General features: G+C 49.9%; 9 protein-coding genes across 9 annotated transcripts; 5 read left to right on the top strand and 4 right to left on the bottom strand.

Annotated features, from left to right (window-relative positions):
* Positions 1-2,092: 2,092 nt before the first annotated feature.
* Positions 2,093-3,154, top strand: N7458_003026 (NmrA/HSCARG family protein; the record flags this gene model as incomplete). Its single annotated transcript, XM_056906409.1, has 2 exons — positions 2,093-2,153; positions 2,202-3,154. The coding sequence occupies 2 exons, from the start codon at positions 2,093-2,095 to the stop codon at positions 3,152-3,154; spliced, it is 1,014 nt and encodes a 337-aa protein (XP_056770516.1).
* A 1,935-nt stretch (positions 3,155-5,089) lies between these two features.
* On the top strand, positions 5,090-6,555 carry N7458_003025 (glycoside hydrolase; the record flags this gene model as incomplete). The annotated part of the gene is made up of 2 exons (XM_056906408.1): positions 5,090-5,697; positions 5,754-6,555. The coding sequence occupies 2 exons, from the start codon at positions 5,090-5,092 to the stop codon at positions 6,553-6,555; spliced, it is 1,410 nt and encodes a 469-aa protein (XP_056770515.1).
* Positions 6,556-8,194: 1,639 nt separating this feature from the next.
* N7458_003024 (p24 family protein) lies at positions 8,195-9,172 on the bottom strand (the record flags this gene model as incomplete). The annotated part of the gene is made up of 4 exons (XM_056906407.1): positions 8,195-8,205; positions 8,335-8,614; positions 8,733-8,921; positions 9,026-9,172. 4 exons carry the CDS (start codon positions 9,170-9,172, stop codon positions 8,195-8,197), a joined length of 627 nt encoding a protein of 208 aa, XP_056770514.1.
* A 392-nt stretch (positions 9,173-9,564) lies between these two features.
* Positions 9,565-13,746, bottom strand: N7458_003023 (ubiquitin-specific protease UBP15; the record flags this gene model as incomplete). The annotated part of the gene is made up of 11 exons (XM_056906406.1): positions 9,565-9,671; positions 9,735-9,864; positions 9,926-10,240; positions 10,298-11,427; positions 11,483-12,431; positions 12,491-12,608; positions 12,656-12,845; positions 12,907-13,064; positions 13,149-13,293; positions 13,527-13,647; positions 13,738-13,746. The coding sequence occupies 11 exons, from the start codon at positions 13,744-13,746 to the stop codon at positions 9,565-9,567; spliced, it is 3,372 nt and encodes a 1,123-aa protein (XP_056770513.1).
* A 785-nt stretch (positions 13,747-14,531) lies between these two features.
* On the top strand, positions 14,532-16,167 carry N7458_003022 (protein kinase PKP2; the record flags this gene model as incomplete). The annotated part of the gene is made up of 4 exons (XM_056906405.1): positions 14,532-14,801; positions 14,874-14,962; positions 15,042-15,324; positions 15,382-16,167. 4 exons carry the CDS (start codon positions 14,532-14,534, stop codon positions 16,165-16,167), a joined length of 1,428 nt encoding a protein of 475 aa, XP_056770512.1.
* A 651-nt stretch (positions 16,168-16,818) lies between these two features.
* Positions 16,819-17,383, top strand: N7458_003021 (YqaE/Pmp3 family membrane protein; the record flags this gene model as incomplete). Its single annotated transcript, XM_056906404.1, has 3 exons — positions 16,819-16,867; positions 17,038-17,113; positions 17,218-17,383. The coding sequence occupies 3 exons, from the start codon at positions 16,819-16,821 to the stop codon at positions 17,381-17,383; spliced, it is 291 nt and encodes a 96-aa protein (XP_056770511.1).
* A 375-nt stretch (positions 17,384-17,758) lies between these two features.
* N7458_003020 (signal peptidase complex subunit SPC3) lies at positions 17,759-18,683 on the bottom strand (the record flags this gene model as incomplete). Its single annotated transcript, XM_056906403.1, has 2 exons — positions 17,759-18,404; positions 18,538-18,683. The coding sequence occupies 2 exons, from the start codon at positions 18,681-18,683 to the stop codon at positions 17,759-17,761; spliced, it is 792 nt and encodes a 263-aa protein (XP_056770510.1).
* A 301-nt stretch (positions 18,684-18,984) lies between these two features.
* N7458_003019 (gamma-glutamylcyclotransferase family protein) lies at positions 18,985-19,661 on the top strand (the record flags this gene model as incomplete). The annotated part of the gene is made up of 3 exons (XM_056906402.1): positions 18,985-19,012; positions 19,103-19,344; positions 19,380-19,661. The coding sequence occupies 3 exons, from the start codon at positions 18,985-18,987 to the stop codon at positions 19,659-19,661; spliced, it is 552 nt and encodes a 183-aa protein (XP_056770509.1).
* A 378-nt stretch (positions 19,662-20,039) lies between these two features.
* N7458_003018 (uncharacterized protein) lies at positions 20,040-24,444 on the bottom strand (the record flags this gene model as incomplete). Its single annotated transcript, XM_056906401.1, has 5 exons — positions 20,040-22,257; positions 22,316-23,493; positions 23,557-23,617; positions 23,669-23,847; positions 24,151-24,444. The coding sequence occupies 5 exons, from the start codon at positions 24,442-24,444 to the stop codon at positions 20,040-20,042; spliced, it is 3,930 nt and encodes a 1,309-aa protein (XP_056770508.1).
* Between the last annotated feature and the right edge of the window lie 339 nt (positions 24,445-24,783).

The raw sequence follows: 24,783 nt of genomic DNA, 5'->3' as shown, positions 1-24,783 counted from the left end.
CGGCAAGTGCGCTGTGCGATGTCATAAGTCAAAAGAAACTTGTGGAGCATAGCCCCCGGTTCTCCTGTACATGATGTCTTCTATGGGTCCTCGCTCGGTACCAGACCCGGAAATATCCCAGCGGGGTAATCATACTGTAGAAAAGGACATTGTTCAGTACCGAGTGACAAGGAAATTGCCTGTCAATCCAAACCAGGCACTCAATCTGCTTTACTGATCCTTCCATGTATATATCGATGACCTGCGTCATCCATGAATACAGAGAATCTTTCCCCGACCGTCGCTCGTGGAAAATGTGAGCGCATGTCCATTATCAGAACGAGAACTTAGATCAAAATCTCAGTCAAATGTTCATATTCCGTCACGCCTGTGCATACATCCATCCAACCCCCCTCATGGTAATCCTCAGCCCAGATCAATCCACAGTATGTGATCAGAAGTTTCAATTGCACTGCGATAGACATGTCGAATGATTTCATCGCTGACCTTGATATCACAGCCAAATCCAAGAGGCAACTATGACGATCTAATCCAGCCGCCTCGTCGGTGGCTGCCCTGGCCCGATGATATCACTCGTCCCAGCCCCCATGTAAGCGGTCGCATTCCAGTAGATTGGGTTCACGAGCTTGTGTACTCGTATCAATCTCGAATAATGGTGGTAGAAGATAAAATCATCGGACAATTTATCTGCAAAGACATGAAACACGTCGAACAATGGCTATTATGGTTGAACTTCACGGCACTCCGTCGCCATCCCATCCTCGTAAAGAAACTCACCAAGTTTTCTCCTTGTTACAGTCCTCTTTACACAGCTACTTCATCTTCTTGCCACGGAGATCTCACTATGTGATTCTCGTTGTTCAATGATATCAATTAGCCGATGGAGGTCGTGTGGCCATCGTTAATCTAAGGCCGATGGCCCAGACTCTTGAGAACCTGTTTCGCCCAGATAGAGAGAACGAGGATTTCGATATTCGCATAACACTAACTCACAGTTACACAATAACTAGCTATATTGGACTAGCGTAGCCCTACCTACTTCCTTCGCGTAATTATATCCTAAATACGTACAGTAGTGATCTATAAGTCTTCGTCTACCCCTTTTTTCTACCGCGCTAAGAATTTTCTACTAGCACTAAGAAACCTCGTAACTATTTACAAAAATCAACTAAATTTATTAATATTAAGTATACTACCCCTCTAAATCGATAATCGCCTATCCTCTATTTAGTATAGTAGCAGATAGGTATACTAGAATATCTAAATCTAGTAGATTCTATGCTTCCTGAGCCTTCTTAATAAGAATCGTATACCTACTATCGTTATTTCGTATAGTTTTAAGCTCTAGATAAATCTTATAGATTTTATCCTTTAATAAGGTCTAGAGATTCTCAATGGGGTTTAAATCTGGTAATTTTACTTAGTACTACAATTATAGAAGAGTGACTAATCAGGATAGAGCAAGATTAACTAGCTAATTAGATAGAAGAATTAAGTAGTAGAAGGTTAATTCGGATAGTTAAGTATACTAGGTAGTTCTACCTATAATGAAAAGAGATATTATAACTTATTGCTCTCTCTTTTAACTTATTCGAACCCTTTATCTTACAATCATTATAGCTAAGAACCCTCGCGAGCGATCGAAGACTTCTAGTACGGAGAAGAAGTCAATTCGACAGAAAAGAGACCGGCGGAAGATAGGCCTAGAGAATAAGTCGTAAGAGTATAGCGATATATGCGCGGCGGATATCTGCTTGGGTATACGGATTCGAGAGTCAGGACAAGTCAGGTTTTCTTCTCTCGGGCCCCACTGCTAAGACACTAGCGCTAAAGATTTGATAACATGACAGCCTGTAAGTTGTTGAGGTTCTCGACGTTAAAATTGCGGGTCAACTCCTTGCTAAGGCGATAACCCGCTCTCCAGACCGCTTGCTAGAATAGTATCTCTCCTGTCTACCTCGAGACCGAGCCGCATCGGCAATGTAAGACACATTCTGACGTCAGATACTTAGGCCAGATAGTGAATAGAACCACCTCGCCTCTTCCTTTCTCCAACTCACTAACTAGTCCTTAAAGAACTTATTATCTGAATATGAAGAAAACCGTGTTGTTTATCGGCGGAACAGGTGCCCAGGGGGTACCCGTCGTGAAAGGTGTGTGTAAATATGTAATCTCACAGGCGCAACTAACGTATTTGCAAGCCCTGGCGACTGACTCCAGATATAATATCCGCGTCCTTACAAGAAGCGCGTCTTCGAAAGAGGCGAAGGACCTAGCAAGCCTATCAGGCGTGTCAATTTTTGAAGGAAACAGCTATGACGAAATTACTCTCCGTCAAGCCTTCAAAGACATAAACTGCGTCTTTGCCAACACCAACGGCTTCGCCATTGGCGAAAAAGCAGAGATATACTGGGGCATCAGGCTCTACGAGCTAGCCCGAGAATTCAAAGTCGAGCACTTCGTCTACGCAGGTCTGGAATACGGTTCTAAGCTTGGTAACTTCCAACGTAAGTACAGATGCGGTCATTTGGATGGGAAGGGCAAGGTCGTGGATTTTATCTCCGCGCAGCCGACATCCCCTATGGCATGGTCTATTTTGACGTCATGCATGTATATGGAGGCTTTGTCGGAATTTCTGCGCCCGTTCCCTGATCCTAAAGACCCGGGTACGATGGTTTTCACGGTGCCTCTTGGGGAAGGGAAATGTCCTCTGATATACCTAGAGGATTATGGAGCATATGCGAGATGGATCTTTGATAGGCCTGATCAGAGCAATGGACTCGAATTACATGTTGCGACCGAGGATATTAGTTGGAAAGACCTTGCATCTGCGTTTTCGGAAGTCACGGGTCAAAAGGCAGTCTATAAGGACGTGACCTTGGATGAGTATTTCAAGCTTGGTATCCTGGATCCGGACATGATAGTTGGTCATTCGACTGATCCTAATGACTCGACTCTACTCACTTACAGGGAAAACTTCTCGGGGTTCTGGAATACATGGAAGGACAATTTGACTAGGAGGGACTATCAACTATTGGATACGATTTTGCCAACAAGAGTGAAGTCTGTGAAAGAGTGGATGGAAAAGACAGATTATAATGGAAAACCTACGCCGGTGCTAAAGGATTACCGGGACAGAGCCGCGAAGAAGTAGTCAAAAAGGCGGGTGTGGGTTGAAATTGTGTTCCTCTACCTTGAGCTTTCAATGAGTACATTTGATATCGACGCTCAATATAAAGAGTTTATTAGGCCGCTCATTACCTACTGTATGTTGCTAGGTGGTCTAGAGGTCTTTCTAAGTAAGGTGGAATAGACTTAGGACACAACGCCGTAGGATCATGCATATACGCCATCTACGGAGGATCTTGTTAGGCTGCCTTACTGCTAAATGAACATACATTTGAAATGATTGTACCGAAGAAAATCCAAAATAGGGCTGCGTAAAGAGCGGCGTGAAGAGAGATAGCACAAGTACCCACGGTTTTCTCTACAGTGATTCGACTTAATTCTATAGGTATTTTTGCTATATCTGCATGCTCAAATACCAATTTACTGTGAGCTCCCTTTCATTTGGTCTAACACTTTTAGTTATAACCGGTATTCCGTACTAGCTAACCTACCAAAGAAACTTCATTATGATAGTGACTTTCTTTTGGTATTTGAAATCACTGTCTCACTACCCCACTCTGAAACTGTATTTTGCCATGGCCCACGAGGAATCGGAGCCATGTTTCCCGGATCCGCCAGTGCAGCTTGAATGGACATGTGGAAAGAAATCAGATCCAACAGTAATCACCAGTCTTGATGATCCTCGTAATTAGCGTTCAATTTTACATGCTACTGCAAACAACGTTACACTTTTTCTGTTTGAAAATCATTAATGGCCCATCTGAGGAGTGGGTGTCGGTGGCTAGTGTGGGTCCTAAATTGCTGGTCATCTCAAGGACATAGTTCCGCCCATCTCAGGGCCTAGAGAGCATAACTCCATAATGTAAACCTCGTAAGTGCATGCAGGGGCAGTGCTGTCAACACTCTCAGCCCAACTTGAGGTTGGCTGTTCAACATAAGATCTATTTAGGCTAAAAATTCCCCTGATCTTCACCCTTTGGTTTGTCATTCGCCAGATACTGTGCCTTGAGCCTGGAGCTTCTCGCTGACTCCTGGCTAAACGGGATTTGCTGCACTGATTTAATTGTGATCGGCCCTGATAAATGACAACTGAATCGGCGGGAAATAGTTAGCTAAATCTTGTTCAACCGAGTTCCCCGCACTGGCTGGCAGAGAATACCACAGGTGTCTTAGTAAGATTGGACAAATCGCCCTTTGATTGGCCAGTAATCACGCTTATGTCACGTGCTAACCACGTTTTGGGAATAGCCTAATTTCATCGGCGGAAACGGCTTGGTAGCGTTGCGGTACTTTCTAGTAGCCCAGGGGGACAATCGGATGACAAGGTTAATAGCGTTTAAAACCAAATTACAAAAACAACATTGACTAAAAATCTATTTTCCAAGAAGAGATAGCAGGAGTAATCTACCATTTAATATGATTCTGGATGTACTTAGTACTTTATGAAGAACTGAAATAAGGTGGTGAGTTTTCAGGTTTTCCATACCCACGTATGTGATTAGTATGTACTGTACTCTGTAGCGTACTGTGGGTATCATTCTACAAAGGACCAATTACAAGGTAGACACATGGCACTGGTAAGCAAAGCCCCACTGAAACGGAGTCCTCTGATTTGACGATGGCACTGTACTAAGCTTTAGGGCGGTCCCTGAGAAGCGCCGGAGTTAAAAGCTCGGGTAAATGAAATAATAGGAAACACTGTTGAGCTTCTTCAATTGGTACTTGCATAGCTTGATCTACTCTCCATATAGGACATATTCGTCCGTACTCACGGCTGTTTGCCGCTTTACTTTCCGCTCAGACCAACATTTTGGTTTGTTCAATTCATCCGTAGTAGCGGGGACTGGGAGTCGCTCACCTTGCTATAGAGAGGTATAAATAGTTCGAGGTGACTTGCCTAGATCTCAGGCCATTCACTCGGGCTTCAGGCCTTCGGCTACTTGCAGGACAAATATTCAAGATGAAGTACTCTCTGATGTTCGCTGGTGCAGCCACCGCAGGATTGGTCCAGGCAAGCCAGTCCGTCTCTGCGAAGCCTCTTTCTTTTCATACGACCCTCACTGTCAACACAGCCAAGCGGTACCAGACGATGATTGGTGGAGGATGCTCTGGTGCTTTTGGTGCTGCCTGCCAGACCAACTCCCTCTCGACGGCCGACCAAGAGATGGTGGTCAAGACGCTTTTCGATGAGAATCTTGGTGCTCTCTCTATCCTTCGTAACCTAATCGGATCCTCCGCTGGAACCACCATCCTTCCTGAGTGCCCTGCGACCCCTGCTGGGCCCTTCAACTACTCCTTTCCCACCTCCAGCAACGATAGTTGCCAATTGACTCTAGCTCAAAATGCACTTAAATACAACCCAGACCTTTTCCTGTATGCGGACGCCTGGTCTGCCCCCGGCTGTTTCAAGACTACTGGTCAAGAGGCCGGCGGAGGGTACATTTGCGGTGTTCGAGGTTCCAATTGCACCGAAGACTGGCGTGAGGCGTATGCGAACTACTTAATCGAGTATGTCAAGCTTTACGAGCAGCGTGGTGTCAAGGTGTCTATGCTAGGCGCATACAACGAGTATGTGTAGTACACTCCTTTGAAAAATTGTGCCGAAGAAGCTCATGATTTTGCAGGCCTGACTTCAACCCTTTCACTTACTCTGCCATGCTGTCCGATGGTTACCAAGCCTACGACTTCCTCTCTGTCCTCTACCCTATGGTAAAGAAGGCGTTTCCTCACCTTGCCGTGTCCTGCTGTGACTCTACTGGTGCCCGTCAGCAGCGCGATCTCCTGTACGAACTCGGTCGCCTAGGTGGGCTCAATCTGTTCGATATAAACACCTACCACAACTACCAGTCCGACATCAAGGAGTCTTTTGAAGATCTCCTGCACAACCAACCCACCATCGAGACGGAATGGAGTGACGGAGGCTCAACTTGGACTCCGACGTGGGACGTCTCTGGTAACAACTTCGAAGGCTTGCAATGGGCCATCTACATGCACAACGCGTTCCGCAACAACGTCGCCGGCTGGTCCCACTGGTGGTGTTCCTGGAGTGGCGGCGATGGTGCCCTTGTCAATGTGAACGGCGACTCGTACCAAGTCGCTGCCCGACTCTGGGCCTTCTCTGGTTATTTCCGCTTTGCACGCCCTGGCGCGGTGCGCATCGATGCTGAGACAAACGTCGAGGACCTGTATATCACTGCTTGGATGAACACTAATGGTACCATTGCCATCCCTGTTGTCAATGCAGCGCACTATACATATACACTGGACGTGCAACTGTCCGGCTCGAAGGTCTCGCATGCGGTCGCGTACTTGACAGATAATGAGCATAACGTTACAGTGGATAATGAGTTCACATTCAAGGATGGCAGATTCACAGCCCAGGTTGAGCCTAGGGCAATGAAGACATTCTTCCTAGACGTCAAGTAGGAATCAAGAAGGACAATTGTGACGTCTCGGGACTGCTTATTACTTCATGTCTGCATTCTGGCCTTAAGTGTCCATCTGCTTGTTTGTCCAGGAAATTGGGAGAGTTTGCATGCAGCTCTGTATTTAAGTGTATTTGAGTGTCTCTTTTCTCTGTCTGCCTTTGTTTCTTTTTTTTTCCTTCTTCTTCTTCTTAAGTCTTGTACCTTTGTTAAATGGCATTTACGTAATTCCCGGCTGATCTGGCCACCCGGCCGTCCTGGCCACCTAACCCAAAGTCCCGTCTTCCAGCCACCCTACCTAAATTCAACCACCTACCATGCCACTAATTCGCACTGATTCCTAAAGGTATTCCGGCCTAACGGTGGGGGGACTCATAGTTAAGAAAGTCTTGGGCCGGGGGGGTACATGATTTTCTTGCCCCGCCCCCTAAGTACCCGAAATATTAATATTTTTTGATCGGCTTATTTTAATATTTTCATCCAATACCTAGATCTAGCTACCTAACTAATAGGCTATTGTAATGGAAATCTATTCTAGGTCACGAGATTATCACATGAATATTGATAAGAAGATAGTAGATAAAAATCTCCGTTTTCATCTAATCTATCTATCTTATAATCTAATATAAAAACCCCTTCATAATCTAGTTAGAAGATATATAGACAACGAAGTAGGAGATTGTATATATAATATAACTAATTTCTCTTCTGTATTTAACTTAATTCCTTATTATCTTCCTTTTATACTGGTCCAGAGCTAGCTTCCTTGTGTAACCTATTGACTTGCTCATACCTCGCTATGTACATCGATGCCGATATCGCCATGATGATGGCCACGGCGTCGGATTTGCCTATGGAAAACAGGTATGACCCTCGCCAGGGGCTAGGCTGTGTATAGCCGTCTGGTCTGGACCTACTACCATGATGACTTGAACAGATTTCCACCTGCCTTGATGAGCAACCGTTGGACGCCAGCTCAAACAGATTCGAAACACACTTTCAAAGCCCAATCTACGTACCGAACCAACGGCCCTATCCCTGCTTCCTGCCTATTGTCGGGACCTGTCGGTGACCTATGACCGAAACGCGCACCATAATCGAGGAGTCGAGTCGATGGGACTCTCCGCTTTTCAGTGAGACCGAGTAATGCTTCCGAGATGATACCGACTCAGGGATGAAAGTTCGACGGCGGATAATCCGCAGATCTGGCTTTTAGAATTCGGGCCGTAGCAACATCTGAATGAGGTACTTTCCTCCCTAGACATCGATCGCCACCATCTGGGCCACAAGGACTCGGATCCAGGAAGTGGGTAAGCCATCCTTCAATTCGATGTCACGGGCATGGAGGCTACGCGTCTAGCATTCCCTTCTCATTCTAGCACGACACGGCACAACCTACATACGCCAGCTCGAGTCGACAACACAAGACTGGTGCCACAAGGAGTATCAGGGAGATGGGAGCGAAGATCAATGTCATGCGTTGCAAAAAACCTGTTTTCGGTTCAATTGAAAGGTAGATGATTCTAGTAGGTAACCTATTATAGCATGAGAGGTGGATACACTAGAACAAACGACACGCCGGGGGGATTTTGCTCCAAAAGAGAAAAGTAAAATGCATCATATTATCGACTTCATTCTCATCACACGTAACCTAGCAGAAACGTTAGTCTCATATCCCATCCCAATCAATCAAGAAAAGAAAAAGCAAATGCGTTGTACTGGAGCCGGAGCCATCGCCCCAAATCCGCAAGTCCACGCAATGCAAAAGGGATAAACCTACCCTTCCGCGCGCCCTGGAAGAAGAAGCGCACCACAAAGACCTGCAGAGCAGCCATGGACACCATCATCAAGCTCTCGATTACACTGAAATTGAAAATGCGGCGCTCGGTGCTGCGCACAGTGCTGAAGTTGCGGTTCTCGCGAGTGCGGAAGTACTTCTGGTTACGGGAGATGGTGGATAGCTGCGCGGATAGCTTGTAGATGGATTCCTCGAGGTTGGTGGTTTGTTCGGGGCTGGCACCCTGGCGGGAGGGGAGTTGGGCGCGCTGCTCATTTTCGACCTGAAAATATGGATATTAGCATAATCCCAAGCCATTTTGGTATGACAAGGATGGAATTGAGAGGTGTAGGTTTTATAGTGATGCTCGGGTGGGCATTTGCGGAGTGTAAACAACGTACGGCAATCTCGAAATCGACCATCTTCTCGGCAAACGTGGACATCTCATTGTTGAAGCAGAACGAGTACTCGCCAATGCTCTGCGCCGTGAAAACAAAGTCGCCCTGACGTTCCTTTGTACCATCCAACACGACCTTGCCGCCTGGTGCGGTGACGGAGTAGTCAACATCGAAGGAACCACCGGATTGGACCTACACGCACACACAATGTCAGTTACCGCTGATGAAACTAATTATGCAGCATGGACAAATATCCAAGCCATGAGGAAAGATACAATCGGAAAAGGTATACTAACCGCAAAGTAGAATGCCACCTTGGCATTGGCCTGCTCAACATTGGTGTAGAAGCATGCCTTCTCGTTGGCCTCAAGCCGGTAAGTCAGAGCCGTAGCACTGACGGAGTAGACCAAGGAGGCCAGGCCGGCGAAAAGAGCGAACCGCATTGTGCCTGGAAGAGGGGATATTGATGGTTGACGGGGAAGATCGCAAGGGTCTCGTGGATCGCGTGTCAGGAGTTCTGGCCAGCTTGGAGGGTCGGTGTTTGTTCCGTTTGCACCCAAACAATCTTGGCAGCCTCACAAACTCAATTGATTGAGATTCATGCTCAGTTCATGTGTATAGCCTCACTCTCTCTACTCCTACTATGGAACTATTGAAAATACGCAGTCTCGCAAGAAATAAGAGAAGAATAAAAATAAAGGCAAAGTATTTGAGATAGGGAGAAAAGAAGAGGAAAAGAAAAACATGATCATCGCATCAAGCTGTCAACTGCTCATGTACCAGATCGCAGCATCGAGCCCGCCCGCAAAACCCCACAGCGCCCCGGGAAATCACTTTATCGAATGAAGAAGCTCTCGCTCTTGCCCCAGAATCCACGGCTCTTACCGGGATGATCAAGGCCCAGGTAGTCATCGGGGCCGATCACATCAGAGAGAATATCATCTAGGGTTATGGTCAGCGGCTGCATTTGCGATGACTTCTAAACGAGTTCCGGACGGGCCTTACCATCTTCAAGATACTTGGGGTTGGAGAAGGAAGCACGGGGGACGACGGCAAACTTGATCTTCTCAAATGGCTTGCCCTTGATGCCCGTCCGCTTGGACAGACGTTCCTTGGTCTCCTTGAAAACCTCACCCTGCGGAATCGTCAGTTATCTCGTCGCCAAGCACCCAAGACTTCCCCCAAGTAGCACTCACCGGCTTCACAACAAACTTGAACGGCACTCCATGGGTACGATTAGGCTCCCTGTCAAAGTTGAAGGCGCTAACCAATCGGTCCTCGCCCTCCATGTTGAGCTCCTCGGCTGGTGCCCTCGCAGCATAGAGCGTGGAGTACTCGTTGATAGCAGATACATTAGTGTCTTCCTTGAGTTCCTTATAAAGCTTGCCGCTGTGTGCCTCGAAGAGCCTTATCTCTGAGATGACCTGGTCATCGAGACTGGCCTTCTTTTGCAAGGCACTCAGAAGCTCGGCGACGGTTCCATTACGAGACACCAGGACCTCTACCACTTCCTATAAGGCTGTCAGTGAGTGAAATCATAAAAGTCCGTGCACAAAAGGACGACTTACCTCTTTCGTGATGCCTTCTGGCAGCAAGGTCACCTTGAAAGACTTCTTGCTCTCGTAGTCACTCAAACTCATTTCCAAAACCTCGTAATACAAAGCATCAGGCCGGTGCATGGTATACCCATACGCACCGTATTGGCCAGTGAGAATCTGAGCCAGGGTATGTGTGGTGGTCCGCTTTAGGAAAGCCTTGGCCTTGCCGGTGCTGGCCATGACAGGAGCAAATCGGAGGTGGGTGGGCTCCACATTCAGATGTTCGGCCACCTTCTTGGACCACTGATCGTAGGTCATCTTGCCGCTAAGCGCCAGTGTGTACTCGTCACCATCACCCGCCTTGATAGGCGCAAAGGTGACACTGATGCGGTTGAGGAGGTGATCGTAATATTGTCTGGCATCGGTGTAAAGCGCCGTCGACGGAATCTCCGAGTCTGTCACAATCCGCTGGAAAGTGATGATATCACCGCTCCCAAGCTCCGCCTGCAGAATGGTCTGTTTGGGTTTCACCGGGTCGATCATATCGAACTTGACCTCCTCGAACAACATAAAGTCCGTGCCAGTAGGCCAATTCATTTTTGAAAGAATGATGGGAGCCAAGTCTTGCACCTTCTGGTTCTTGCGCATATAGACGGAGCCAACACCAGACAAGGTTTGCGTGGTAACGTCGAAGTTCTTCAGGAAGACCAAGACGAAGTCATTGTCAGACCATTCTTGAGGTTGAACATCAGAGCCTACAGGCGAGACCTCCATCCAAAGTCGGAAAGGGTTACCTTTGGAGGTGGTAGTTTGCTTGCTAAGCTCCTCAAGCGTCATCTCATAGTCGGTGATGGGCAGGTCAGGTCGGCTCGACTTGTTTTGGCGGGTGACCATACTCCAGAATCGGAAAGAGTTTATATTGAGACCGTACTCTTCGGCGATCTCCTCTGCAAACTCACCCACTTTCTTAGAACGGCGAACACGGTACTGAACTGGAAGAGCAGGGTCTTCGGCTGGAAGATCCCCGCCAGTCATATCAAAGCCGTGGTGATTCCGGTATGTCTCCTCGGTCAGAACACCAACATTCATGTACAGAGGGGCCTCCTCTCTCTCCTTCTGCTTCTGCAACATCTCCGCCCGGTCTGCGGCGAGGCGCTTTTCTAAAGTAAAAAGTTAGCCACCCAGGTCGGAATCTTGAAGATCATTCGGTCTTACCAATGTGAGAGGGGACATCGTCCTTGGTGATGGGAAGAAGAACGTCATCCGATCGAGTCTTCCGAATGTAAACCAACATGTAGGCATTCATGGAGCGCTTGGTTGAGTACTTTTGCGTGTATGGCTGACGAACACCAGTAGTCCCGTTGGCGAATTCGTACTCTCCTCCATAGTTTTCCTCCAGAACCTCCTTCTCGGTGGCACGGTTGACCTTGTCATCATCAAAGCGGTACCAGTATCCATCCTTGGTAGGCTTCAAGAATGCATAGTAGTGGCCAGCATCCAGGCTACCGCTGTGGACAAGCACACCATGCAGCTCATACACCCAGGACTCTGACATATCAGCGTTAGCGGAGAGATAAGGGGCAGCATCAAACTCCATCGGGAAGACATGGCGGTCGTTGACCTTCATCATCGTCAGGGCATTAAGGTCGTATTCAAATCGTTTCAAGTGAAGATGCAGGACTGGCGGGAAGCTCTCAAAGATAACACCTTTCTTGGCATCCTGAAGACCGTATGGAGGGCCCGCGTCGTATTTGTTCTCACCCTCAAGCGTCTCAACCTGGATGTAATCCCGGAAACTGTCTTCTAGGGTCTTGTTCCCCCGGACATTCAACTGAATGTCCCAGAAATCTTCGATACGAGAAGACTCGTAATCGACATTAATGCAGGAGATATAAGTTTTGGTCTTCCCGACGAACAATTCGGGCAGAGCCTTTTCAGCAACAGTGCCCTTCATCTTCTCCTCCAAGCGCTCCATAAGCTTCCGCGACAGCTCTTGAACATCTTGCTGCTCGAACGCCTGTCTCGTGTCCCAACCAAAGGAGGTTGTCAGCTCGGTTGTCGACACTGCCTTTTCCATGGTCTGTAGATTGAGAAACAGTCTCTGGAGTGTCCAAGCACTGTTCTGGCGAGAAGCATCCTCCTCGGTGGGGATATCATATACGGCCTTAAAGGAAGATAATCAGATATGACAGGACAAGAAAGATGAATACACTAGAAGCATACCTTGCGGAAAGCATTGGTGAAGTATAGAGATTGCAGGAGGGAGTTAAGGTAGCAAGTAGCACCCTGGTTGCGAAGGCCCACCATGCCGGTCTCTTTCTTGGAGTCGTAGCTGGAGGCACTGTTAGCTCTACAAGTTTCTTTGAACTGGTTTCGTGCAGGACTGACTCCCGGAAGCTATGCCAGAGGACACCAGTAGGATCCTTGACCACGCGGACATAGGCGGTAATGTTGGCCTCGTCATCCTGAACGAGAGGAACGTTCTTGCCTTCCCACGCATCATTGAACAGGCTCCGGAGATCGTAGAATCGAGTGAACCCCCAGTCGCCCTCGTCAGCAGTGAAGCGATGGGTTGCAACTAGATTTAGTGGTCAGTCTCGGTATTCGGCTCAATGCACCAGGGAATAATGTATCATTACCATGAGTGTGGTAGATTGAAGGATCCTTCACATTCGACAATACCAATGCGAATTGTACGCAGGCATACCAGTTCTCCGGTATATCGCTTTCCCTTCCATGCTCAAGGTAGAGCGAGGCGTGCTCCGAGTTATTTCCGTAGGGGAAGAATAGAATGCGCCTATGATCGTATCAGAAATTTGTCCTTTTTTTGTTTCCTCTCATTCTTCTTCTGAAAAGATCCAAGGACAAAACTGCTACCCACCAAGGCGACCCGCCGCAGTTGAAGATTGGGCCGTGAGACTTTCTATCCATCTTCCTCCAATTCTCGATGTGCCATGTGTTGTGCACCTCTTCTAGGGTCTCGAGGTCGGGGTTCTTGGGGAGGATTCGTGCCATCATGGCCGCATCTAAGACAAGATTGCAGACCTAGGTCAGTCATCTCCACAAAACATAGAATATAATTTGTCCACAACTCTCCCAGGGCAGCGATCATAAAGCTTCTTCCGGTCGTGTGAAATTGTTTCTTTCTCGGTTTCTCACGCCAGCTTTGTTCTCACTCGAAGCCGGCCGCTGAGGGCAGCCAGATAGGCAGAGACAGAGAGAAATGTGGACATGGAAAGAAGGCATGAAAGAAACGTACGGTCAGCGGCGGACGGCGCAGGCTCGGGCTCGTCGGAGCCCGAGCGGGAGACGACGACGACATCAGTCTTCTCATTGGGATATTGCTCATACTCGTCGACAAGCATCTCGTTCTCCGCGAGCTGGGGGGTTGAAAAGCACGGTTAGATCTGCAATGACGACACACGCGAGGGGCACGGTCGGCCCGGGCAAGAAGGGCCACGGCAACTCACGTTTTCCATGGCGAAAGGGGCCTTCCCGTCCAGCCGGAAGGCGCCTGTTGGAATGAGGGGGGCGAGAGGGTTAATGGGAAGGGCAAAAGTGACGAGTGTGAAAGAAGCGGAGTCGTCGTGTTGCCGGGAGGAATTCTTCTGAACCAGCAGAATGAGAGAGGGTCCGAAAGCTAGCGGTGGCGGAGCCCGTGGAGACTCGGCAGTGATTACTGAAGTGTCCCTTCTGGCAATGACGGGTCAGAGAGGAAGGGGAAAAAGAGAGAAAGAGAGATTAGAAAGGGAGAGATGATGATGTGAGAATAATGATAAGATATTGAAGTCACAGGAGGTGTTTGTACAAGGAAAGTTGTGTCGCGGGTCAAGGATATGAGAGAGTTGGCTGTGAAAGCTGGTGTGGTGATCGATCTGCAGCACATACTTGCGACTCCAGACAGGATGGTCGCTCGGGTGCCGCAGGTGGGCACAGCAGACCACGACGACTATATTAATTCTGAACTATTCGTGTATATTAGGAAGGTGTAAAAATATCTATCTCAATATCTACAATTCAATACTATATTATAATGTATTTTATCTGATCTGGTATATCTTCAGACCCTAGCAGCAGCCACTACGCTACCCGGATCATCAACGGTCAGCTTAGCCCAGCACTAGACGAACCAAAAATCGAGAATTGTATAGATCTTACTAACCAAGCCCATTCAATTGTAATAACCACTTCTTAATACCGAATCACATAGTTGAAGCCCAGTCCTGGAGTATATCTCCAACTCGGCCCAAGGAATGCATTCTCCATGTCACATGCCTCACCGCCCTCCGAAGCGGGCACATGTCCAAAGCAGCTCGTTCTCCTCATTTCCGATCGCCCATCGCATGGCTCCTTGGCTCCCCCCAGACTGACTGGGACTGCATGGAGTACAATGCGGTCGAGTCGTCCCGCCAGATGCTGGAATAGCTTCCGGCGTGCTCCCAACCCTCGCTTCTACTCGAGCGTGCAGCAGCAGCAACCGCCGCCGTGGCGGCCCGTCTCCGCTTTGGATGAGTATGATTCACAAGCTTTCCTGGTGCGGATTTTTCAGACTAACTCGCCCACTTTTGTGATATAGATGGGTGGAACGTCAAGCTCGCCCTATTAGTCTGCGCCAGTTGACTTTTTCGGTCGTACCTTGACGGAACCTCGACTTATTAGCTCGGCGAACTATGTGCGGACCGAGCTACCGACTCGGTATGTCCAGTGATGCGATGGGATGGGACCTGGAACAATATGAGGACTATCAAAGAGCTGACATTGGTCATTGATACAGTCTTGCACACCGTCTGCGGGATATCCAGCAGCTGCCCTACGTGGTCGTCGCCAATCCACACTTGTCCCTCGTCTATGAGCTATATTATAAGGCATTTGAACGATTCCGTGTGATCCCCGAGATCTGTAGTCTTGACGACAATGATCGATTCTGTGATGTCCTTCGAGAGATGCTGAGAGAGCACCTGGTGGTGATCCCCAACCTGGCAATGGGAGTCCTGGAGTGTCGTGATCTCGTGCCGCCCAACGAGATGGACAAGTTTATGAACACCCTTCTGCGAGCGGTATGTTTCATAACCCGAACATCCACATACCTAGGCTGTGCAACTAACCTTTCATAGAGAATCTCTCGGCGGGTAATCGCAGAGCAACACCTCGCCCTCACGGAGACCTTCAACTCGCCATGGCATTTCCCAGACTCTCATGAACGAATGGACATGAACGCAGACTTTGTCGGCGAAGTCTTCCTCAAATGCAAGGCCAAACAGGTCGTAGAGCGCTGCGGACGAGTTGCGCAGGATCTTATGCGACAAACCTTGAAAACCGCGCAGCTCCCCGAGATCAACGTCCAGGGTCATCTGGATGCCACCTTCCCGTACATCCTGAGTCATCTGGAGTACATTGTCGGGGAGCTGCTGCGCAACTCGGTGCAGGCCGTGGTCGAGAAATACCACGACTCACCGCAGCCCCCGCCGCCCATCGAAGTGCTGATCTGCGAAACGCCGCAGCACGTGATCATGCGCATCTCCGATCAGGGCGGCGGCATCCCGCGGGAGATCCTCCCGTATCTGTGGTCTTTCAGCAAGGGACCGCGTACGCAGAGTCGGCTGGAGAATCTGGGTCAAGTCCCCGCGATGGCGGCAACCATGCAGGAGCTGAAAGTGTCGGAACGCAAGTATGATCGTGAGGCCTGGTATGAAGGGTCGCTCGACTCGCTGACCTCGCGACCACCGAATCTACGGCTGGGCATGGGACTCCCCATGAGTCGGGTGTATGCCGAGTACTGGGCAGGCAGTCTGGAGCTGCACAGTCTTGAAGGGTATGGGGTCGACGCCTTTTTGCAGATCTCGAAACTGGGGAACAAGAACGAGCAGGTGACGACGCGGGCGGCCATTGACGCGCTGTGAGGGGTGTTTCTCTCTAGTCAGGTCCTAGTTTTTGTCGTTCGCCTGTTGTGTTCCCCTAGTTTCGGGTATTTCGGGTACTTTCATGAGGCTTGCAAGGGAATTGAACCATTTACCTTGTGTGACCTCCAACAAGTATAGTATCTTCTGCCCTGCCCAGTCTACAGTGGACTTGGTCAGAGAGCGAATATGACGTCAGTGGGTCAAACCAGATCAACCAGCCAATCGGCGGGCAGCCCCCGCGATGAGCTCCTCAGCCCTACGAAAGTACTGGACAAGGACTTTTGCACTTACTACTAAATGTCCTGAGCTAGTACTACGACAAGTACTACTGAGGCGAGACTAAATCGGTTACCCGACTTGCATTTGATTGCCAAGCTCATTATGTGGATCCGTTTTATCCCCCGCTTTACCACCAACAGGGCGCAGGAGCCTGGCACCACCTCTGACGTCTTCGCCGATCATTCGATCATCAAACGCCTCGATTCCTCCAACGACGAAAACATCCCTATTTATATCTTTCTTCTCCTTTTCACCATTTTCCTCCTCAGTTTTCTAGCCACTGCCGATTTTAAACACGCCCCCAAACCAGACTCAACTTAACTGCGACTACCACCCACCTAACCTTACAAACCTTCTATCCTCGACTTCATCATGGCGGGTACCTGTTCGACGCTATGTTTGATTATCATCACTCTCTTCAGTAAGTACTATGCTGCTCCATAGCGATTGCTTTTTGTCGACGCGATTCCCAGTTTCTCCTGCACAGCTTGGCTGCGGATGGGACAAGGGAGTTAATTCTCTGCTGCCTACGCGCCAAGTACCCTACCCAGCCCAACACCAAAGTATTGGCTGGCTAACCTTGCCTCCAAGTTCCTCCGCTCGGAGTCTTCCTCATTTCCGGCTGTGGCGTTGATTTCTGGATCAACGTCCTCCTAACCATCCTCGGGTGAGTCTACAATTTAGCCGTGGCTTGGGTCCACCCACAAACTCCTTTGGCTCTACTACCTACAATCTTCTTTTTAGACTTTGAGCTAATTCTGTCTTTCATAGGTACTTTCCCGGGCACATTCATGCCTTCTACTTGGAATATATATATTACGACCGACGCAATCGGGATCCTTTGACTCGCGCGACCCAGCGACCTGCGCCGGGCGTGTACTCGGATCGCATTCAGAGCGGTGGTCACTCCAACGCCCGCAACTACGGCACAGTCTGACCGGCTCGTTCTGAAGACAGTTTTTGAGCGATGCAATGTGTCTACTTGTTTCTGTCCTTTTGGATCTGAAGCGTTTGGTTACTCCCTGTGGACTTAACCTGCTGTTCTGCTCGTTTAGATGTGCAGGTTATTGTACCCTGAGTACCTTTGTCTCAACCACCGTTCTATACCTCGTTGAGTTCCTCGATTTCCCCAATAGCGAATACCAGCCTATAGTTGAATGAACCACATTCAACATTTCAATCCATGAAAGCAAAAAGCCCGTCAAGTAAACCAGGAACCAACCCACGGTTTTGTATTCATATACCTTAGAAAAATCCATTTCCCAAATCCGAAGTCCAAAATATGCGACATACAATACACATATTCCACATCTCACTGCGCACTCGCCTGCCCCGTCTGCCCCGTCTGCCCCTCAACCTTCTTCCCCTTCAAAGCCGGGAAATCGAACCCATCACTGCTCACAATCTGCCCTTCCGTCCTGGGAACCGCCCCGGTCCCGGGTGCCCACCACAACGCCCCAACCCACGGCTGCACATTCCAACCCACAGACAACGTCACATTCTGCCGCTCCGCCAATTGCCCCGTAATATCACTAATCTGATACTTGGCCTTCTGGCCCCGCAGACGCAACACACCCGGGGAAGCAGGTTCAGCAGCGGCCTTCTTCTTCTTCGAGCTAGCGCTAGTCTTGGAATTGCGCTTTGCGCCGCGCTTTCCGGCAGACTTCGCAGACGAAGAAGAGGTGAGCGAGGCGGGGAGCAAGGCGGTGGCTTTTTCCTTGAGAGCCTCCCAGGAATACGGGGATGGCGAGGCGGGGATGATCGAGTCCCAGATTATAGCTTCGGAGGCGCGGGTTTGCGTGTTGGCATTGTCGGAGGAGGAGTAGGTGGCGTAGACGTAGACGAAGAGTTGTTTTGTGTTCCAGTTGAAGAGTGGGGAGAGGTCTGCGTCGAGGTCGAAGCGGATTTGAGCGTATTCTTCGCGTTTGGTCGAGTAGTAGTGTGGTCGGCCTTTGGTGCTGTTTTTTTCGAGAAAGGAATTAGCTTTGCTTTTTGCTGATTGTCCTATCCCAGTGGTGTTCATGAAATTGTAGAATACATGTGTATGCTGCGGAGGAGAAAGCTATGTAATTGTTGGTTGGAGAGACTCACACCTGGACATTCTTTAGCTGCACCGAAGCTGTCGTCGTGTCTGTCGGGAACAGGAGGACAGAGAGCGCGGCGAACCCGGCCACCACCAGAGCGACGGTGGTGAAGAAGCCGAAGACGGCTTGCAAACGATTAAGGCAAGAATGCATTGCGGCCGGGGAGTGTCGATGTAGTCCACACAGGGTCCGCCGATGTGGATGAACAAGAACAAGAACAAGGGTGGAGATGAAGCCAGCTGGGCGTGTTTGGGGCTTATCGGCGGCTGGCGATAAGCGGGCGTTGTATACTTTCCGAGTTTAGTCGCGGGTTGACTGTTGACCTCGGAATGATCTCGACTCTCTTCCACTTTGAATATTCGAATTCGATTTCACACTCATTCTCAATTCGTTGAATACTAGCTACAGTTCCTCCAGTTATCTTACAAGCTGCACTGCTGAGCACCATTTCACCATGGGCGACCACATCCTCTTCTGCTACGGTATTTGACCCCCCGTCATGCTATCACGCTACAGTAGACTTCGTTACTACGCCCCCTATCACCATCCAGACAAACTAACAGTACTTCCAGGAACCTTAATGGCACCACAAATGCTCCACCGTGTAATCCACGGCAGTCCCGATCCAGAACCCTGGCAAAAAGCACTCATCCGCTTCCAGCCCGCCCTACTCCACGGCTATCGCCGCCATCGAGTGCGGGGCGCAGACTATCCAGGCATCGTGGCCGAAAACGAGCCCGAGTCTGACTCCAAGTCCGAGGAAAGCCCCCAGGATCAGCGCCAGAAACAGCAGTGCTGGGTGTCCTTGTATACGGTCTCACGGATGGGGATATACATCGATTGGACAAGTACGAGGGCAGCGAATATGTCAAGGAAACGGTTAACGTGGGTGCGCTGCGTGCGCAATCGCAAGAGGGGGCTGTGGAGGGGGACGTTACTTCGGAAATGCAGCTAAGGGATATGCTTGTTGCAACTGGGTCGAATGTCGCTGACGAGGGGGAAGAGGTGGTTGCTGCTACTTATGTGTGGGTTGCAGGGAAGGACAGACTAGAGGAGATGGAGTGGGATTTTGAGACGTTTCGACGGGATAAGTTGGCGTGGTGGGTTAAGGCGAGGGAGAGTGAGTGGTAGGACGGAATGATGGAGACACCTTGTACATAGCTATAGAAGTGCCCGAGTGAGCAATTGTTGTGTTCAAGAAATAATAGGTAGAGTGGGAGAGTCAGTGCTGCAGCAGATGCGGTTATATCTCATGCATTCAGATCAATGTGAAGTCTTCTAGACTCGTTTGACGCCTCTATCCCACAGTAAGAAACTATTTGACATGCTAAATCGAAATCAAACGGCAGAGAATGAACAAGAAAGCAAAGACGTGAGAATAATGACGGGACGAACACGGAGCAGCCCGACTATGCTTCGAATGAACTCCGCACCGGCCACAATGCTGATAAGTTGATAACACCAGAAACTATTTGAGAGTAAAGGGGAAAAAGATAGGATTGGACTTGGTCAATCCTTTCGAGCCAAGCCTCGCGGGCTTTGCCGTACACGCTTCGGTTCTTTTCGTGGTGGTGTTTCCGGGACTTGGACTGTTGGTGGTTGAATTTGGATCTCAACTCTGGGTAACCGGGTCGATGGTTCTAGATGGCTTTGCGCACCAGTGTTGTCAGGGGTGGTGAGCCTCTGGAGCTCGCGTTTGCTGCTTGCCAGTTCCAATCTAGCCTGCCTTAACTTCTTTTTCTCCGCTCGGCCGGCCTTGGGTTCTGGGACGGGAGGAGCAGCGATCTCCTGGCTGTCAGGAATCTCCTGGACTTCTCGCTCACAGAGCGGAGAACGAAATTGGGCAGGTTCGGGTGAAGTTGGCTTGAGCGTCCGCTTAATGGGTTTTTGGGCGGACTCTGCAGTCGTGGGCACCAGGACAGGCATGTCTGTAGCCTCGATATCGCTTGCATCGTCTGTTGCGTGTAAAGGCTGCTCGTCCTCTCGTCCTTCTCCAGCATCCTGCTCAACCCTCGAGGATGAAATGGGTTCAGCCTTCTCAGTCTTCTTCGACTCTTCCTCGACGTTCTCCTGAAACAGCCTCGGCGGTCCCAGCAAGAACGAGATAGGCTGCCGATCCACCATGAACCCTTCCTTTTGATCACTCGCCTGTTCCTGATACAACTGATCAAGGAAATCCCGCATGCGTAATCGAAGAAGCCCAGACCCGAGCGGGGGCCAGTCCACCTCCACATTCATCTCTCTTTGAAGAACCTTGGTGATAAACACATCAGGGCTGCGCACAAAGTTCTCCATGTATGCCAGTAGATACAGCCCGCAGTCCGAGTAGTTGGGCTGTAAAGGAATATTCTGCGCACGCATGCCCTTAATCTCCGATAAGGGATTGCTGATCTTCACATTTCGCTTTTCTGCCGCCTCTTTGCAGATGTACTCGCGTAGGAGCCTTACCGTGGGTGAACGGTTGGCATCGAGCGAGTCAAAAGTGATAATGGCTGTCTGGCCAGGGTCCAACTTAAGTCCACCTTTCTTCTTCTGAGACTTTGCCTTGGCCTTGCCAGGCTGTTTCACGGGGCCCTGGCTGGCGGCAAGCGAGACATCAGCTTCTTCATGACCCGCTACTTCTTTGGCCGTTGAAGAGAGTCTCTCCCGATGCTCTGCCTTGGCCGGCGCGTTCTTCTTTTCTACAAGAGTCATAGATGCAAAAGACTGCCGAGCCTGTTCCGACGGTGGAGACACGGATGCCGGTTTTTGTTCCTTCACTGACTCTTCGTCGGAAATTCTGGCTGAGGAAGTGACTGGTTCAGGTTCGGGGGACTCGGGAATCTCTTGCACTTCCTTTGCTGGTTGACGAGGAGACTCCTTGTCACTGGCCGGTGCAGAGGAAGCCTCCGAGCTCTTTGCAGGACCCAGCGCCAGACTAGGTAGGTTACAAATGATAGCAACGTACCAATGCGCATTCTGATTGATAGGAACGACGATATAATCGTAGCTGAAGAGATCAGTGTACCTCGTCCACTTTTTAACCCCTTCATAATTGATCACTCGAGAGCCCTTATTCGTAAGCGTCGCGAAGAAGTAAGTGTTGAAAAAGTAGACCCGTTTCGCGACGTCCGGGTTGGTACGTTCGAGGTGATCTTGCAAGAAGCGTATGTAAAAGGCGATCAGGTTGTCATTCAGGAACTCATTCTCGCGGAGTCGATCACGGTCATCGACGTTGACTTCCTCTTTCTTCTTGCCGATCTTGGGGTAAACCAAGGGGGTTTTCCAGTTCTTTCGGAATGGGTCGTTTGCCAGGGCGGGGTCGGATTTGTTCGCAGGAGGGGCGTCGTCATCCAGTCTTTCTTTCCATCGCGTCGTGTTTCTTGTTGACCGTCGCGTCTCGGGTTCGCCAGAATCTTTCGGATTGAACCTTTTCACTGGAATTTCGACTCCCACTTCCATTGCTTTCGGCGTTTCCTTTGTCCCTTGCCCCGGTTCGACGGTACTCGTGGACTTGGAACCCTCTTGATGTTCAACCTTGTTTCGATCCTGGAGTTGTCTATCAGACTCGCTGGCAGAGCCTTCCAACAATGAAGAAAGCTTTTTGCCTTTAGTAGTGTGTTGGACAGGGGTGGACGTCGGCGGTGCTGGCTCGGGTTCGGTAATTTCCTGTAAAGGGGACCTGACGGGGTTGAGACGCTGACGCATTTCATGATCATATCTAGAGAAAGCGTCGTCCAGCCATTTCCTAGTTTCGACTGTTAGTCTAGTTTCTCCACCCCAAATAAATCAACAAAGACACTCACGGCTCTTTATCATGGACTTTGCCACCGCCTTCCCTCATTTGATCCACGAACGCGTCTTTGTTGCTCCTCAGGGAGAACTGAATGTCGACATTGGAACCTGGGGCTCCTTGGTAATGATTCAACTGCAAACGCACTTTCCTGCTGTTGTCTGCCTGAAGAGTGGCGCTCACATGACGGAAAAGGACCTCTTCTTGCCTGTCACTGGTGATGTCTTTCCCAAGCATGATCTTATCAGGGCACATATAGATGACTGCTTCTCCTTCCTCAACAGAGTTATGAATAGGGCCAAAACGAATAGACTGAATGGAAAGAGCGCGAAATTCCGGGTCCTGCTGCCCGCGCTTGACCATTTTCTTCTTGCGAGATGGCAAGAACGGTGTGGGCTCAATGTCAGACGGCGAACGTTTCCGTGAAGGAGACAGAACAATGGGCTCTTCTGGTCTTTGGCGGGGTTTCTGGATATGTTTCTCTGCAAGATGCTTCGGAGGCGGGCGAGTCGTCACCTCACCTTGCAGTTCATCCGGGCTATCGCCAGAGTCAGAAGCAACCAGCCGTTTTTTTGACGGAGTCAAGGGCTTTCTCTCAGTGTGGGGGTGAATATCCTCAGGATGCTTCTCTGCGGGATCAAGTATCTCGATAGTCCCTAGTGGAGCGCGTTTTGACTTGGGCGAGTTAAGAGAGGTTTGCTTGTGATGTCTGTCACCGTAGCCGACAGCAGAGCCAGAGGAGCGCCGCTGAGCAGCAGCTTCCCAGGTAAAAATTTCGTCCACAGAGCTAGCATTCGATGGCAAACGATGTCTCGCGTGAGGGTGGGGTGTCCGTTCGAGGATGGCTTCCACGCCCCGATATTCGGAAACGAAGGGAGGACGGCCCCTGCTTCTGATGTTTGATGTGGAAAGGTTTGAGCCTGGGGAAAGTCGGGACGACCGATGTCCAGAAGCCGAGACCTCAGATGTCACTGAACCAGCTGCATCGTTGTGCGTAAGGTCAGTTGGTCTTTGGCCCTCTTGGCGTCGCCGCTTGTTAGGCCGGCCCGAGTCCTGGAATTCATGATCCTCCAATTGCCGATAATTCCTGTTGACGGACGCATCATCATTCTTGGGCTTCCCTGATGAGCGGACTGGTCCACTCTCACGCGCATGAGATATCCTGTCGGTGGGCTGAAACGCCGCGGAAGCCTGAATATGCAGAAATCAGCCTTCAAGTCCCAATCTAAACCAAAGAGCGCATGTAACACGTACACCCGGTTTTTTCCTCATTGCCCGAATAGATCCAGGTTTGATTTCGAGTGCACCTTTGGGCCTATAACCATCAGAGAGCTCCCATTAGCGCAATTGCTCTCTTTCCACGAACCCAGGTCGACGAGAGCTCAGGGCTCCGGGCTCATACCGGTAAGTCGCGCCACCAAACAGGCGAGCCTCATCTTCCTCATCCTTGTTCAACATCTGCGAATGGTCGCCCAGCCTGTGCGCAGGGTTTATCAGCGACGGTCTGCTGGCGGGGCGGTATTGCGAAGGCATATCTACCAGGCACTGGAGCCTACGACAGAGAGCGTGGGCAAAGACCGCAATTGTCCACGGGAGGGTGCAGATCCAGGCGTAAAGGAAAGTTCGTTGGCATAACTCTGAGTGGTCTAGCAGGTACGATCAGTTTCGTATCGAAAAGGACGACAGACGAAAAATATCAAGACGGAAGACAACGAGCGGGAAGTCCGATTCTTCACTGATCTATATTTATCCCCGAGCCCAGAATGTCGAAGCAGCAGCTTGAAACTGAGGAGAGTCCGAATCGAGGCACAAAGGGTGTATAAGTAGCTCAAACAAGCTAGGACATACCTGCGGAGCAGCGATATCGCGCGGTGAATCGAAACTGAGATCAAACCGGTGCTCGTCGTCCTCGTCCAAGCCCAAAGAGAACTCGTTCTTCGCTCGCTTTATACGCCGGCACGATCCAGCAGTCGGTGATGGCGGGGCACGACGGCGTGGGGAGGGAGAATGGGCGCGCTGCTGGGAGAGCGAACTGCGGCGGTGTTGGTCTAGCGGCCGTTGAGGATCGTCACTTCGGGGACGACGCGGCGAGGAGTTGAAGGAGGCAAAAGCCGCGCTCAGACTTTGGAAGAATGAAGACATCCAGACAGGGTCGGGGACTATAGCAGGGCCATGCTCAGCAGGCGTCTCATCTTGTAGTGGAGAGTTTTTTTGTTTTTTTTTAAGGTCTGTTTCGTCGCAAGTATGCGGTTCCTTTTGCGGTATCGTCCTATCGCGGGCGGTCAGGTATTCAGGCCTTAATTCTCAGGCAACAAACTTGATGTCTCTTGAACGGGCGGCGTAGAACACGGAAACAGGCGGTCGATGAGACTACAAAGAACAGAGGGTAAAACGGGTTGAGTCTTAGAGATTCATTGAATGCATCAGAGAGCTATCAGTCATAGGTGGTTGATCAGGAGCCACCCACAACGGTAATCTGCA

The sequence above is a fragment of the Penicillium daleae genome, assembly GCF_028827525.1.
Source record: "Penicillium daleae strain IBT 16125 chromosome Unknown utg000002l_segment0_segment0, whole genome shotgun sequence".
Lineage (NCBI taxonomy): Eukaryota > Fungi > Ascomycota > Eurotiomycetes > Eurotiales > Aspergillaceae > Penicillium > Penicillium daleae.
The sequence above is the reverse complement of the archived record's forward strand: the minus strand, read 5'-3'. Positions and strand labels throughout refer to the sequence as shown.